General features: G+C 35.7%; 1 protein-coding gene across 1 annotated transcript; it reads left to right on the top strand.

Moving 5' to 3' along the window:
- Positions 1 to 3,045: 3,045 nt before the first annotated feature.
- On the top strand, positions 3,046 to 3,775 carry LOC108330799 (probable steroid-binding protein 3). Its single transcript, XM_017565355.2, has one exon. The coding sequence runs from the start codon at positions 3,169 to 3,171 to the stop codon at positions 3,469 to 3,471; it is 303 nt and encodes a 100-aa protein (XP_017420844.1). The 5' UTR covers positions 3,046 to 3,168; the 3' UTR covers positions 3,472 to 3,775.
- The last annotated feature ends 10,067 nt before the right edge of the window (positions 3,776 to 13,842 follow it).

Below are 13,842 nucleotides of genomic sequence, written 5' to 3'. Positions count from 1 at the left end.
TGTGATCGAGCGCGATTAATTAAGTTCGTTGGCAATCATATAGTAGATTAAGTTAATTTACTTGTTCTTTTGTAACATAAGAAAAGAAAAGGTGTGAGAAATTCGATACGATTATAGATTTGAAGATCAGAAATTTGAGTATCACTTCTTCTACGTGAGAAGGTGATTGTCTCGCCCATGACTTCGGCTCGTGCTGAGTATAGTGCATTTGTACGTGTAGTACCAATGTGTCTACTCATTAGTCCTTGAGGAGTCAGGGAAGACATGTATGAAGTTACGATGGGAAACGATTTTCATCATCGCTATTGAGAGCAGGTTGTGATGACGAAATGTGAAGAAGGATTGGTTTTCCCCAGAGGATAATCGATTGTTATTGAGAACAGTTGGTGAGGACGAAATGATAAAGAAAACGACATTGCATTATGAAAGGATAGATTGTGGTGATATTTTTCACGTCAATATATGTTATTGTGATTTTTTTTGTTGTATGATCTGTGTATAATATGATATTTCTGGTTGCTCACCCTTGCATGCTGTGGTTTTGGTTTCCACCTGCAATGATCGTACTTGTACGGGAGCAGATGATATTGCAGATGTTACTGGAATGGAGTAGCTCAACGAGAGTGCTGGGAAATAAAACTTGTCTGGGATTTTCTTTAAGTTGCTATTTATCGGCGTGTTTAATTTTTATCGTTGTAAAAGACAAATAATATGTGTTTTCAATATGATGTAAGAACATATAATAAGTAATGTTTTGCTTCCTCATTGTAAAAAAAATAAAAATAAATCTGTATTTGGACGAGAATGTTTTAAACGCTTGTAGTTTGATCTATTTTAAGTAACATCTTATTAAGGGGCGTTACAATTCCTATGACGAGGCTAATGTCTACTCGAGTACATGTTTGGACATACACCAAACTCCCAACAATTTATGCACAAGGAATGGATTTCATCTCACTTTGTTCTGAGTCATTTTTTAGACACTACATTTGATTAAACTTAACACTCTTTTGTACTGGAACAATCCCCACAAAACACTTTTCCATTTTGAATCTCTCTAATACCTTATTAATATATTATTTTTGACACAGTCACAACAATCCCTCTAACCTGTCACAAAATATTTATATTTCCATCATATAAGATGTTTCACTCATATCTTTCACACTTGTTCTCACTTATCTTCATGTAGATACACATGTCAACAATATTTTCTACAAAATCACGTGACAAGATGATATCATTAAACTTGAGATACCATTGTCTAAAAGTTTGTTTTAATCCACATATTACTTATTTAATTTAAACATCGTGTTTTTCTTTAATGTGGAAACAAACCCTTCAAGTTGGCCCATATAGATTTTTTTCTCTAAATGGCTATTTAGAGAGTGGTCTTTACATTTATCTCATGAAGCTCTAATTCATAACAAGTCACCATAGCCAAAATAGTCCTTAAAGGGTTATTCTTACTGGCTCATCTAATTATAACTTTTTTTAAATTACAATTTCTTTTAATTCAAATATAAATAAACATCACACTAAAATGATGTTAAACTTCAAAGACTATTCAAAATAAAAAAATAAAAAGTATCATAAGCGTAATCCAAACATATATACAAAAGGCGAACAAATAAGTTTTAAATATTGATAATTTTTGTTGTCAATTTATAATATTAGAGTCTTGAATAGATAAATCTATAATATTTTTTTTCTCTTGAAACATCTTATTCTTTGTCACCATCTACAATATAATAAAAAATGCTAATTAATAATATTGAAACACAAAATAATAAATAATTAAATTCAATTAGGTGAGTTGGTGGGTCAACCTGACTCACCACGGATTCAACACGGTGAGCCGGATTCTAAGTGAGGTTGAAAATTAGTCCGCATAAAAAATTATATTTTTTTAAACCCAACGTAATTCAAATCCGCGATGAGCAAGGTTGACTGACAAATTAGAACCTATTTTAACAACACTAATTAATATATGTACAATCCAACATTCTTTATTTTATGGATAATTGAAATCAATTAAACATTAATTGAAATAAAACAAAACATAAAAAATTGATATATTTTGTGATTACAAGTCCATCATATAATTGATCCCTCAAACAATACATACCTTATTTAAAACAATTAAAAATAATAATAATGATAGCATTCAATAAATATTTATGACATATATGCATGGCATCTCATCTCACATATTCTCTGAAGGCAACCACATATTATATTCAAAGAAATTTATTTCGCGGAACACAAGATAAGTTTTTCATTTAAAAGCATCCAATTCATGTAACAGTGGGCACTATACCCAAGTCAACCATTAAAAGCCTAAGGCATGCGCTTGTGGGAAAATTTCTTCCCACCTTCAATGCATACAATTTTCAATTCAATAAACCATAAAAGTGAAATGCAATTAGGGTTTATAACAATTGAGGAAAAACATTATAAATATAAATTCAACCCGGTTTTGATAGGAATGTAAAGTTATACTCTCATATATTTCAAATTCAACTCAAAAAACTACTTAATTTATAAAGATTTAGGATAAATGTTTTTTTACAAAATTCCATTGTCAAAAGAGTTCATCATCTCATTTAGATGTATTGAAAAAGATATTTTTATAACTTTATTGATAGTATAGAATGTGTCTTGTACAATATGTTTTAAAAAAAATGATAAAATAATACATATTTATATTTATTTGATACATAAATAAAATAGTTGCAAAAAAATTAATTTTTATATTTTTAAATAGGAAAAAAATATAAAAAAATATTATCAAATGAATATAAAAAATGTATATATGTGAATTTTTTTATAAAAAAAACGTAAAAAAGTATTATATTTTTTTTAAAATTAAAGAGATTATTTTAATAACTCTAAATTAATTATCCCAAATGTAATATATTTATAATATAATATTGTCATAAAATAATTTTATAAATTAGATAAAATTAAATAGAAATTAAAATAATATATGAAAATAAATAATTATAATAATGAGAATAATGAAGAGAAAAAGAGTAGTAGGTGATAGTGGGGTATGTGTAATAAGGACAAGTTGTTGAGAAGAATGAAAGGTGAAGCACTGATTTCTTCATAGTCTGAACCCTCTCATCTCAATCGCATCTCATCTCATCAACGCTGCCAAGCCCAATGGACCTCACACCGCACCAGCTCAGCCAGTACAACGGCACCGACCCCTCCAAGCCCATCTACGTCGCCGTGAAGGGCCGCGTCTACGACGTCACCACCGGAAAATCCTTCTACGGTCCCGGCGGTGCCTACGCCATGTTCGCCGGCAAGGACGCCAGCAGAGCCCTCGCCAAGATGAGCAAGAACGACGAAGACATCTCCCCCTCCCTCGACGGCCTCTCCGAAAAGGAGATCGGAGTTCTCAACGATTGGGAGAACAAGTTCCAAGCTAAGTACCCTGTCGTTGGTCGCGTTATCAATTGATTTACTCTTCTTCTTCCCTTTCATCACCATCTCTTTGTTTCTCTGTTTCTGTAGTTGAACCCAATCCATCACCCTCAACCTCACCCTAGTAGTAATAGTGATAGCAATAAAATTTCTCTGTCCATGCTCTGGATAAGGGATTCCGTTCCTCCTTCTGTTGCTTTCCTAATATGGGTTTGTCTTGTATTTCCTCCTGTACTACAAATCTTCCTAAAATCTTATATCTATCACCAGTTTCATGCATGTATAAAGGGGTGAAAGGAGACCAAATAAAACAGAGTGAAATAAATCAAAATTTTCATTATCTGCTGTTTTCTTTTTTTCAATTAAACTATACATTGCTTTATTAGATTTTTCCTAGTTACTGTGAAGGTTATTTGATTCACAGGGTTTAGTATTATATTGGCGAGATTTGAGTACTTTTCTTTGAACTTTTGATTGATTTGAAAAAGCTGATAACCCTTTCATGAGAATCCCCTAATTGTTTCAAAACAATTAGAAAGATATGATTTTGACAAAGAAAAAACAAAATCAATCCACGAAAGACTATTTTTTTCTCCCATTTTGGAATTCGGGTGGAGTGCATCCTCATCAATTTGATAACGATGGTGGTTGAAAATATACACTGAAGTCTGCGTAAGAGTGAGAGTTACAATGTGATTTGGGAGTCGTAAGGGTCAGGAAAAAGAGAAAAACTAAGGAATTTGCTCTGCTATTTACACAGTTAGCATCTCTCTTACAATATATATATATATATATATATATATATATATATATATATATATATATATATATATATATATGGAAATGATACTTCGAAAACCAGTTTTGACAACATTTTGACACAGGCTACGTGTCAAAATGTCATTGGTGCACGTGTAATTGGTTTTCAAAAATTAATTTGACGTGGAAAATGAAGATTCAGAGCGTGAGTTTGAAGTTGTGAGGGTCATTTGTGGTTTTCAGAATTTGAATTTTTAGGGTTTGGTAGAGAGAGAAACAGAAAGGTAGTGAGATAGCGCCCTGAGAAAGACTTCGTCTTCGTCTTCGTCGCACTCAGCCACCCTTCGAGGCGTTTGACGTCTGCAATCGGTCGACGCGTTTGCTTGCTTGGAGTGCAGAGGTGCTTTGGTGGCCGGTTCTTCGATTGTACCGGAGCATTGCGGTAGTCGCCGGACCGTCGGCTGTGGTAATATTTCCGAACCGTAGACAGAGTCCGTCGACCTCTCTCCCCAGCCCGCCATCGAGTCTTCTTTCGACTCCTTTGATTCCGTCGAGCGTCGCGGTTTGTTGGCGGCCGGAGTTTTGCTGGCTTCCCGTGTTGTCCGATTCCTTCACCGACGCGTTTTTGGCTGCCGCTGTTCCAAGAGGAGCCACCCACCCAGTCCGTCTTCTGTGTAAGGTCCTTGGCCTTTTGTTAGGGTTTTTTCCCCCGTCGATTGTACTTTGATTGAATTGGCGTAGATGGATTGCTCAAAAGAAGGAGGTTATAAGAATGTAAGTACATAAAATGTTTTGAAAATTGATTTGTTTGTTTGAAACTGAGTTTTTTGATTGTTTATATTTTGAATTTGAATTGTAGTTGCGTTTGCGGGTTTGGTCCGATACAAAAGCGATAGTCAACATTAATGGTATACTTCGAGAAATTGATAGGACACGTATCGGGGAGACTCATTCAAGTGGTGTCTTTATATGAACAGCCCAATTAAGTTATGCACTGCGCTGTTGAAGGAAATGGTTAGACGTTGGGTTGGGCGCAATGAATGTTTTGTTTTGAAGCAACGAATGGTACCATTTAGAGTTGGCGATGTTTGCATGGGTCTAGGGTTGGGTGTTGGTGGTTTAGATGTCAAATTTGATGATAACTTTGGTGGTATTGTTTGTGAACAATTTTGTTCAAAGTCATTTAGTGTTGTACCAAGTTGGCCTTTTTGCGCAAAAAATTATACCCAAGTACCCACTTATTTTGTCAACGGTACCAGTTCTGTTCCTGCACCGCGAGTTTTACAAATTGTGGTTTCGGTGGCACGAATATGTTAATACATTCTTAATTAAAGGGTGATTATGAAGGGTGATAAAGGGTTATAAAGGGTGATAATGAAGTCTTAGGTGTCAAGAACGAAGGTGTCGCCCCAAGGTTATGGAGGCCTAGGATGAAAAGGATGGGTTTTGGAGGCCATGAAGAATGGCCAGAGGTGAACGATGGATGCTAATGAAAATGAGGAATTGAGAGTGAATGGATTTTTCTGTTTTGATTTTGGTTACGGGTGAGAGGAGTCAAAGGTTGGGGTTGGCATGGCTACGGTGGAAGAGAGTATCAGGTGTTGGAGATGATTCCAGAAAATATAGATGAGTAGTGTGAGGGGTGGAGAGTTGAATTCTCAAAGCCGTGTGGGAGTGGATGATAATAGTGTTGGAAGTGAGGGGAGTGTGGTTGGGAGTGATGAGCCGAGGGGTGGAGAAGAATGGATCCTCCTCGAATGTCCTTTTTTCGTAACCTTTAGTAAGTGCGTCCCCTCCTTCTTTTTTTTAGAATAGAGAATTTTGTATTAGCATAAAAGGACCTTTTTCAGAGTGCAAGATGGGCAGAAAAGAATCTGTACAGAGGCACCAGATCGGCACCCGTGGCAGACAAACCCCATAAGTGAAAGTGTCAGCCAAAAAAATAAATATTCTCTTTTTCAGAAACCCATACTGTCAGCAGCTTTCACTTTAGACAAATTCGGCAGTTGAATTCGCTGTAAAGCTCAGACCAATCAAAAAACACAGCCACCACTACTTTTTGGACGCTCGGGCAATACAGGAAACGCTACCGAAAACGAACGATCGTTCACATTACACGACCGAACGCTCTAACACTCACTAACACACAGACCGAACGTTCAAAAGGTACACTCCGATCCAGGTCGAACGCAAACAATCACTAACACATGCCAAGATCGAACGCTAACGCTCGTTACCTGAGAACACAAAACTGGACGCTTAAAATTCAAACCTAAGAATCGAAATTAAGAACGAACGCTCACAAGCATTAAAACAGAACCAAGATCGAACGTTAAAGCTCACTCTCTGACACAACTAGGACGAACGTTTTGAGTCTTGGTCGAACACGTAGCGTTCTGGACGATGGTCTAGAATCATGGCCGAATGGTCAAAACTTAACACATGACCGACCAATACCGCATCAACACTTAACCGCATAAATCAAAGCTTGATCGAACGGTATCTAAAATCTCACTTAACCGTACGGTATCAATTGAACTTCCGAACGAACGTTAACAGGTTTGACCGAACGGTACCAGATTAACATCTTACCGAACAGTGAAGATATTGGTCAATAAATAACGATCAGTTGAGCATGCAGGGGAGGAGCCGAACGAGGACGAACGGTCTGCGACATTGCAATAGAGGACGAACAATTTCATTCGGGGAGAAGGAGTCGAACGCGCACGGTCGAGGAAGAACGTTATTTTTTGTTTATTTTTTTTTATATATATACATTTTTTTTTTATTTTTTTCTTTTTATTAGGAAAATACAATAAAATAAATTTACTAGTCAATCCGGACGAAAATGGGTGTTGACATTGGGTATGCTGTCGTTGCAAACAGGCCTTCTAGAAATGAATTGAGCTCAATTTGTTTCAGATGAAGGATGTCGGATGGATCCAACAGGAAATGCCTAATTTCTTTCAACAACCAATTCCAAAACCTAATTTCTTTCAACAACCATGACAAAAACTCCAAAGTCATGCCTCAAATTCACCATCATTACCATAAAAACTTCATTTCAAATAAGTATATTTGATGTTCATGTCACTTCATTTCAACTCCCTGGTTCTGTCATAAACCATTACAGACAACAAAAATCAAATCATGACAATTCAAAAAAGGATTCCAATGTTTTCAAAAATCAACCAAGTTATTCAACAGGATTCCAAACATCATAACATTATCTAACACTTAAATTCCTATTGTAATACAACTTATTGAAGGACTCATTGTTTTCTTCTACCATCTGCAGTATAAGGACTTCTTTTTACGACACTCTTAAGCCGTGTACTATAAATGGACTTCAATGTCACAAAATGGTGACAAAACCATACCTGCAAATTTTTAATCCATCAACAATGACAATAAAATTGATGAAAACAATAACAAATCATTCTTCTTTCATTTAACAATTACATAACAAACATGTACCTGCAATAAGTAAGCACGTCCTTGGACATGAAAATGGCTTTTCTTGTTTCATTCTTCATTGTTGTTAAAGCACTACACACACTTTCAACAAAGTACTGAAAAACTAAACTGTCCCAATTGTATTTATCAAATATCTATATTACAACAAAGGCAAAAAAAAGTAAATTACATTATTTTTGGAGGTCCTCTATTCCATAAATTTGGGCAATTGGGAGAAACATTTTCAGTATCGTCAAACCAATAATGTTTATGTTCTCATGTCCATAGTATCAATCACCACAAAATTTATTTATTCAACAAATAGTATTAACAAACCACCAACATCACACATAAATAACATTCCACCCCCATCCAACATGTCATATTTGTACAGCTTACAAACACCATATCATACATAAGCAACATCGTACATAAACAACATCATACATCTATTATAAATTCATTTCACTCAATACAAATAAACCAACCTCTAATGAACAATTTTGGCAATGGGAACACAGACGACGAAAAATGTGTGGGGTGGACTAACAATCCCGAAAAGCCTTCCTTTCGTCATCCGTTCAGGCGACACTCCGTCGTTCACGGGTCCGGAACTCCGGCGGACAAGGCACCGCGCCGGTCAAGGGAAGGATCCAAGTGGGAACACGCTCCTCCGTTCAGGCGACGACGATGCTCCGGCGGCACTCCGGCTTCCACCCCAAGGGTTCGACACATGGAAGGAAGCGGGTGGGAGGGAGGAATTGACGCTCCAAAGGCGCCCGTAGTTGCCTAGGTCGGAGGGAAGACGAAGACGGAGCTGCGGCGACCCTCAATCGGAACTGGGTGGTCGGAGGAAGACGGACTCCGGCGGCACTCGTGGGTGGTCGGACGAACAGGGACTCCGGCGGCACTCGTGGCTGGTCAGAGGAACACGAACTCCGGCGGCAAGCGTCGCTGGTCGGAGGAAGACGGACTCCGGCGACACTCGTGGCTGGTCAGAGGAGCACGAACTCCGACGGCACTCTCACTCTAGGGTTCCCGCTCTCTCTAAAGCTTCTCTTCTCTCTCTACCAATGCCCCAAATTCAAATTCCAAAAGTGAAAATGAAACCCTCAAATTTGAAACATCTCTGCGACTGAACGCTCTTTCCACGTCATTAAAAAATATGAAACCAATTTCCACCTGGACCAATAGCATTTTGACACCTGTCCCGTGTCAAAATGTTGTCAAAACTGGTTGTCGAAGTATCATTTCCCATATATATACATATATATATGCATATATATATATATATATATATATATATATATACATATATATATATATACATATATACATATATATACATATATACATATATATATACATATATACATATATATATATATATATATACATATATATACATATATACATATATATATATATATACATATATATATATATATATATATATATATATATATATATATATATATATATATATAAATCCTTGATTTAATTCATAATAATCGTGTTTTGGTAGATGATTTTCAATAGGTCTGTATAAATAAGGCCAGTATAAAAGTATAAAATGAAGAAATGTGAAACATATTTAGGGTATCATAAGTATAAAATGCAGAATGCAACATATTTTTGGTATTACGGGGGAGAACATAGATATCTAGATATAAAATTAATTTAAAATATATAAATAAATATAAGTTTTATTTTATAAATCAAATTTATAATATCAAGTTAATTAAAAATTCATTTCTTAAAATAATTTACATATTTATTTTTGTATAAAAGAGTAAAGATAAGATAAAATTGATAATTCGTTATGTCGCACAAGACAGAATATTTCATAATAGTTTTTTCTTCCAAGGATTTAGAAAGGAAAAAACTTATATCAATATATGTGTAGAATGGATAGAGTATTTTCATGATAGTTAACAAAAAAAAATTTAAAGTTAAACAAACTATATCCATTAATTTTTTAAATTTAATATTAAAATATATCCATGTTTAAAATAGTTAAGTTAAAAAATATTTAAGGTATGCTTATTTCCAATACTCCCCACGTGAAAAATTTGGTTGGTGTACTTCTCTTCTAAGATTTTTTTTCTATTACCTTTCCAACTACGACTGTCCATTCATTTTTTTTATTTCTTTATACCAAACTACTGAAAAATACTTACATGCTGTGTTGACATCTTTTCATGCTAAAAGTATAATTACAAAAATAATTTATATAAAGGTAAAATAGTTAGCAAAATTTTATAATAAAAAATGAATCTCAAAAAGGAAAAACTATCATGATTAATGATATAATGTAATAAAAGAAGATAAATAAAATAAGGTTTTTTCTTCCGGCAATTTCAAACATTCTATCTTACAATCTTAATTTATGTTTCTCAACTTAAATTTTTTTTAATAAATTTTAAAATTTATTAAAAAAAAAATTTCAACAAATTTTAAAATTTATTGAAAAAAAATCTTTTAAACATATTTCAAAATTTAATAGTAAAAAAAAAAAATCCTTCAACCAATTTCAAAATTTATTAAAACTTTTAAAAGTCTTTTAATAAATTTCAAAATTCTTTAAAAACAAATCTTTTAATAAATTTTAAAATTTATTAAAACTTGAAAAATCCTTTAACAAGACTTAACAAATTTCAAAATCGATTGAACATAAAAAAAAATGATGTCTAAAATATTTTGAATTGCGAAATTTTAAAATTTAAAAATAAAATAAAAATACAGAATAAAATGATTGAGGGTGCAGAACCATAAGGCTGTGTTCGCATGAACAGAATTTCATGTTCATGCGAATTAGCGAGCGATGAATTAAGCAACAAGTCTTGTTCGTTTGAGGTGATCAGCGACGATTTGCGCGGACGGATTTGAAGGATACGTCCCATTTTTATCACCCGCGAAAGTGAGAAGATTTGCGATGAATTAAACGGAAATGTCCACTGTGCCCTTGCCATTATATTAAATTCCAATATGAATCCTGCTGATGAAAAGCTGTGCACCACATAATCGATTATAGTTAAGGGTAACCGATTACATATCAAACAAATCCAATACAGCATTTACTTTTGCACTGTGCTGCATGCACGAGAAAGCTGGGGGCGTGGCCTGAAAGATTCCTGAGCTGCTGATAAGGTTGAAACAGCCATTAAACAGTAAAGATTCCTGCATCAAACAGTTACATTGCAGAATTGGCATTGAGCCGTGAGAATTCAAACGCGGTTGGTTTGGTAGGTGATGTTATTTATTGAGTGGTAAGAATGATAAATCGGTTGGCAGTGTTGTAAGCTGTGTGCAAAGAGATAGTTGTGCGGTGTAAGCTAAGAGAAGAGAAGAAGGTTTTCCAGAGAAGAAGAACAGCAAGTGCTAGGTGAGTAACATACCTTGGTGGTTTATCATAGGGTTTAAGTTTGTTTTGATTTGCAGGTTGTGTAAGAGGACGAAGAAGCACGATCTGCGTGTTGGTGGAATGGAGGACGTGGTTGTTGAAGATGAAGAAAGTCCAGGGCGTGTTGGAGAAGATGGTGAACAGTGCCGCGTAACCGGTTATAAGGCTGGGTGTTGCGGTTACAGAAAGCTGAAGAAATGCATGCATTTCTGTAATCGGTTACGTGAAGTGGTAACCGATTACAGAGCTTCCCTGGTGGCTCTTTCCTTGCTGCTGGCTGGTGCACGTTGAGGGGCTTCAAGAGCTGGGTGCAGAGAGGTTGTTCTGCACGTTGAGGGGCTTGAATAGCTGGGTGTTGAGGTGGTTCTGCTCTTGTAATTGAAAAAGCCGCATGAAGGAGAGGAAGGTGGACGATGCCGGAGCCTGGATGATGCACAACGGATGGCCTGCAGGTTGTTCTTCTTCTTCACGTACCGGCATGAGGGTGAGGAAGGTGGAGGAAGGTGGAGGCTGGACGTAGCAGAAGATAGGATGCAGCCAGGTGTTCTCATGTTGCACAATACTTCCTTCTTTTCCCAACTGGATGTGATGGTGGCTGCAGCTGCTAGAATGAAGACTGTGAAGGTGGTTGCAGTTGTTTCAATTCCAAGCTGCTGGACCGTGAGGTTGCCTTTGTCCAGCTCTACTCTTCCATGAAGTGAATGAATCCTCCTTTCTTCCATCCAAGCCATGAGAAGCATCCCTCCAAAGAGATAAAAATCGTGAACTTGGTGGCTCTCTTACTTCAACAAATTCAACACTTTGCATGCCAAGCCATCAACTCCACTTCCTCTCCCTTCTTTTACGTGAGGTGCAGCCAGAAAATGGAGAAAGCCGTGAGGTGCCCCTTCTCCATCCAGCTTATGGGTTTTCAATTCATAAGCCAAAGTGGTGGCTCCAGTTTAGTCAAAAATGTTGAAGGTTGTAGCCTTGGACTTTGCAAAAGTAATGAGGGGACCATTTAAACAAAATTCAGACTTTTTCTTGGAGTTCCTACATTATATGTAATGTTCAATTTATGATACACTTCCCACCATCACTTCCCACCACTAAAACACCAGGACCAGCCTAAGACAAGATCAAAAGTGCTTAAAACTCACTTCGTTTTCCAATGGTGACCCCTGTTCACCTGACTGAGTACATGTGTTGGACTTTCTGTACAAAATCCAATTTTCTCTCGGGTAATCGTTTACAGTGTCCTTGTAATCGATTACAGTGTCAAAGAAGGTGTAAATTTGATTTCTAAGGCATAATTTGAAAGGTCTTTGAGTATAGATTCCAACAAAACAAGAATCAACTCATTTGGAGTTCGGTGGAGAAAGTTATGAGCAAAAGAACAAGCAAAGGTCAGAGTTGGCAAAAATATATGAAACGCTAACTTGAAACAATAAACTGTACCAACTCAGATGTCCAAAAATTACAAATTAGTAGTCATTGGAAAGATTTTTGAGTCTAGTTTCTAATAAAAAAAGAATCACATCATTTGGAGGTGGGTGGGAAAAGTTATCAGTAAAATAGCCAGCAAAGGTCAAAGTTGACAGCATGTTATCTCACTCAAGTTGCTCATCTCATAAACATTGTTTCTTTCCTCCATCATGGGGTGCCAAAACATCACTTTCCTCCATCATTGGGACATAATCACATCACTAACCTCCCTCTCCCACCACTGAAACACAAGGAACATCCTAAGACAAGTGAAAAAGTGCCTAAAAGTCACTTCTTTTTTCAATGGTGACCCCTGTTCACCTGACTGAGTACCTGTGTTGGACTTTCTGTACAAATTCCAATTTTCTCTCGGGTAATCGTTTACAGGGTTTGTGTAAACGATTACCAGACCCTTTTTTCAACACCCTCACTCATCCCTTGCACACCTTGCTCCTCCAACTGATGAGGGGTCACCCCACACTCCTTGGTCTCACATCACATCACCAACCACCCTATCCCAGCACTGAAACACCTGGACCAGCCTCAGACAGGTGCAGAATTGCATAAAAGTCACATTTTTTTTTAATGGTGACCCCTGTTCACCTGACTGAGTACCTGTGTTGGACTTTCTGTACAAAATCCAATTTTCTCTCGGGTAATCGTTTACAAGAATGGTGTAAACGATTACCAGACCCTTTTTTCAACACCCTCACTTCAATGTCTTTATTGTGGTTTGTATGTGACTTTGAAATCTTAAATTATGTTAAAATTTCCCTAAACATTTTAAAATATATTTATTTTACTACATTATAACTTTTATAATTTTTAAACAATATTTTTAACAATTATTAATAATTTTTTATATCTTTATAAACTTTTTTACCGTTAAATATAACATTACAAAATAACATTTTATAATACTTTTATAAGAAGGGCAATTTGGTAATCTATATTTTCTACCAATTAAACTAATTTTTAAAATCAATCACATCAATCAAATCCTACACTAATTCTCACAAACTTTCCTTCCAAATCCACTCTCAATTAACCTCAAATCCACTCAAAAAAACAACAAAAAAATTACCCTCAAATCCACTCAAATCCACTCAAATCATCTCCCCCAAATCATCTCCCTTAAATCCCTTAAAAAGAACACAGCCTAAAATAAATAGATAAACGTCACCACTTCTCTTTATTATTCTTTTTCTTGGGCTACATTCTTCATACATGCATTATTATTATCCTTTATTCCATTGGAATATTGTCACATCAAATTGTTACGCACAACATTTTGATTTATAGCATTTTTTGTTCTGACGACAGGT

Source organism: Vigna angularis, chromosome 4 (genome assembly GCF_016808095.1).
Source record: "Vigna angularis cultivar LongXiaoDou No.4 chromosome 4, ASM1680809v1, whole genome shotgun sequence".
Lineage (NCBI taxonomy): Eukaryota > Viridiplantae > Streptophyta > Magnoliopsida > Fabales > Fabaceae > Vigna > Vigna angularis.
Note: the sequence above shows the minus strand (reverse complement) of the source record. Positions and strands in the feature narration are given on the sequence as shown.

Bases quoted from the DNA above. Each gene is read 5' to 3' on its own strand.
- LOC108330799 (XM_017565355.2), top strand. From the start codon at position 3,169: ATGGACCTCACACCGCACCAGCTCAGCCAGTACAACGGCACCGACCCC.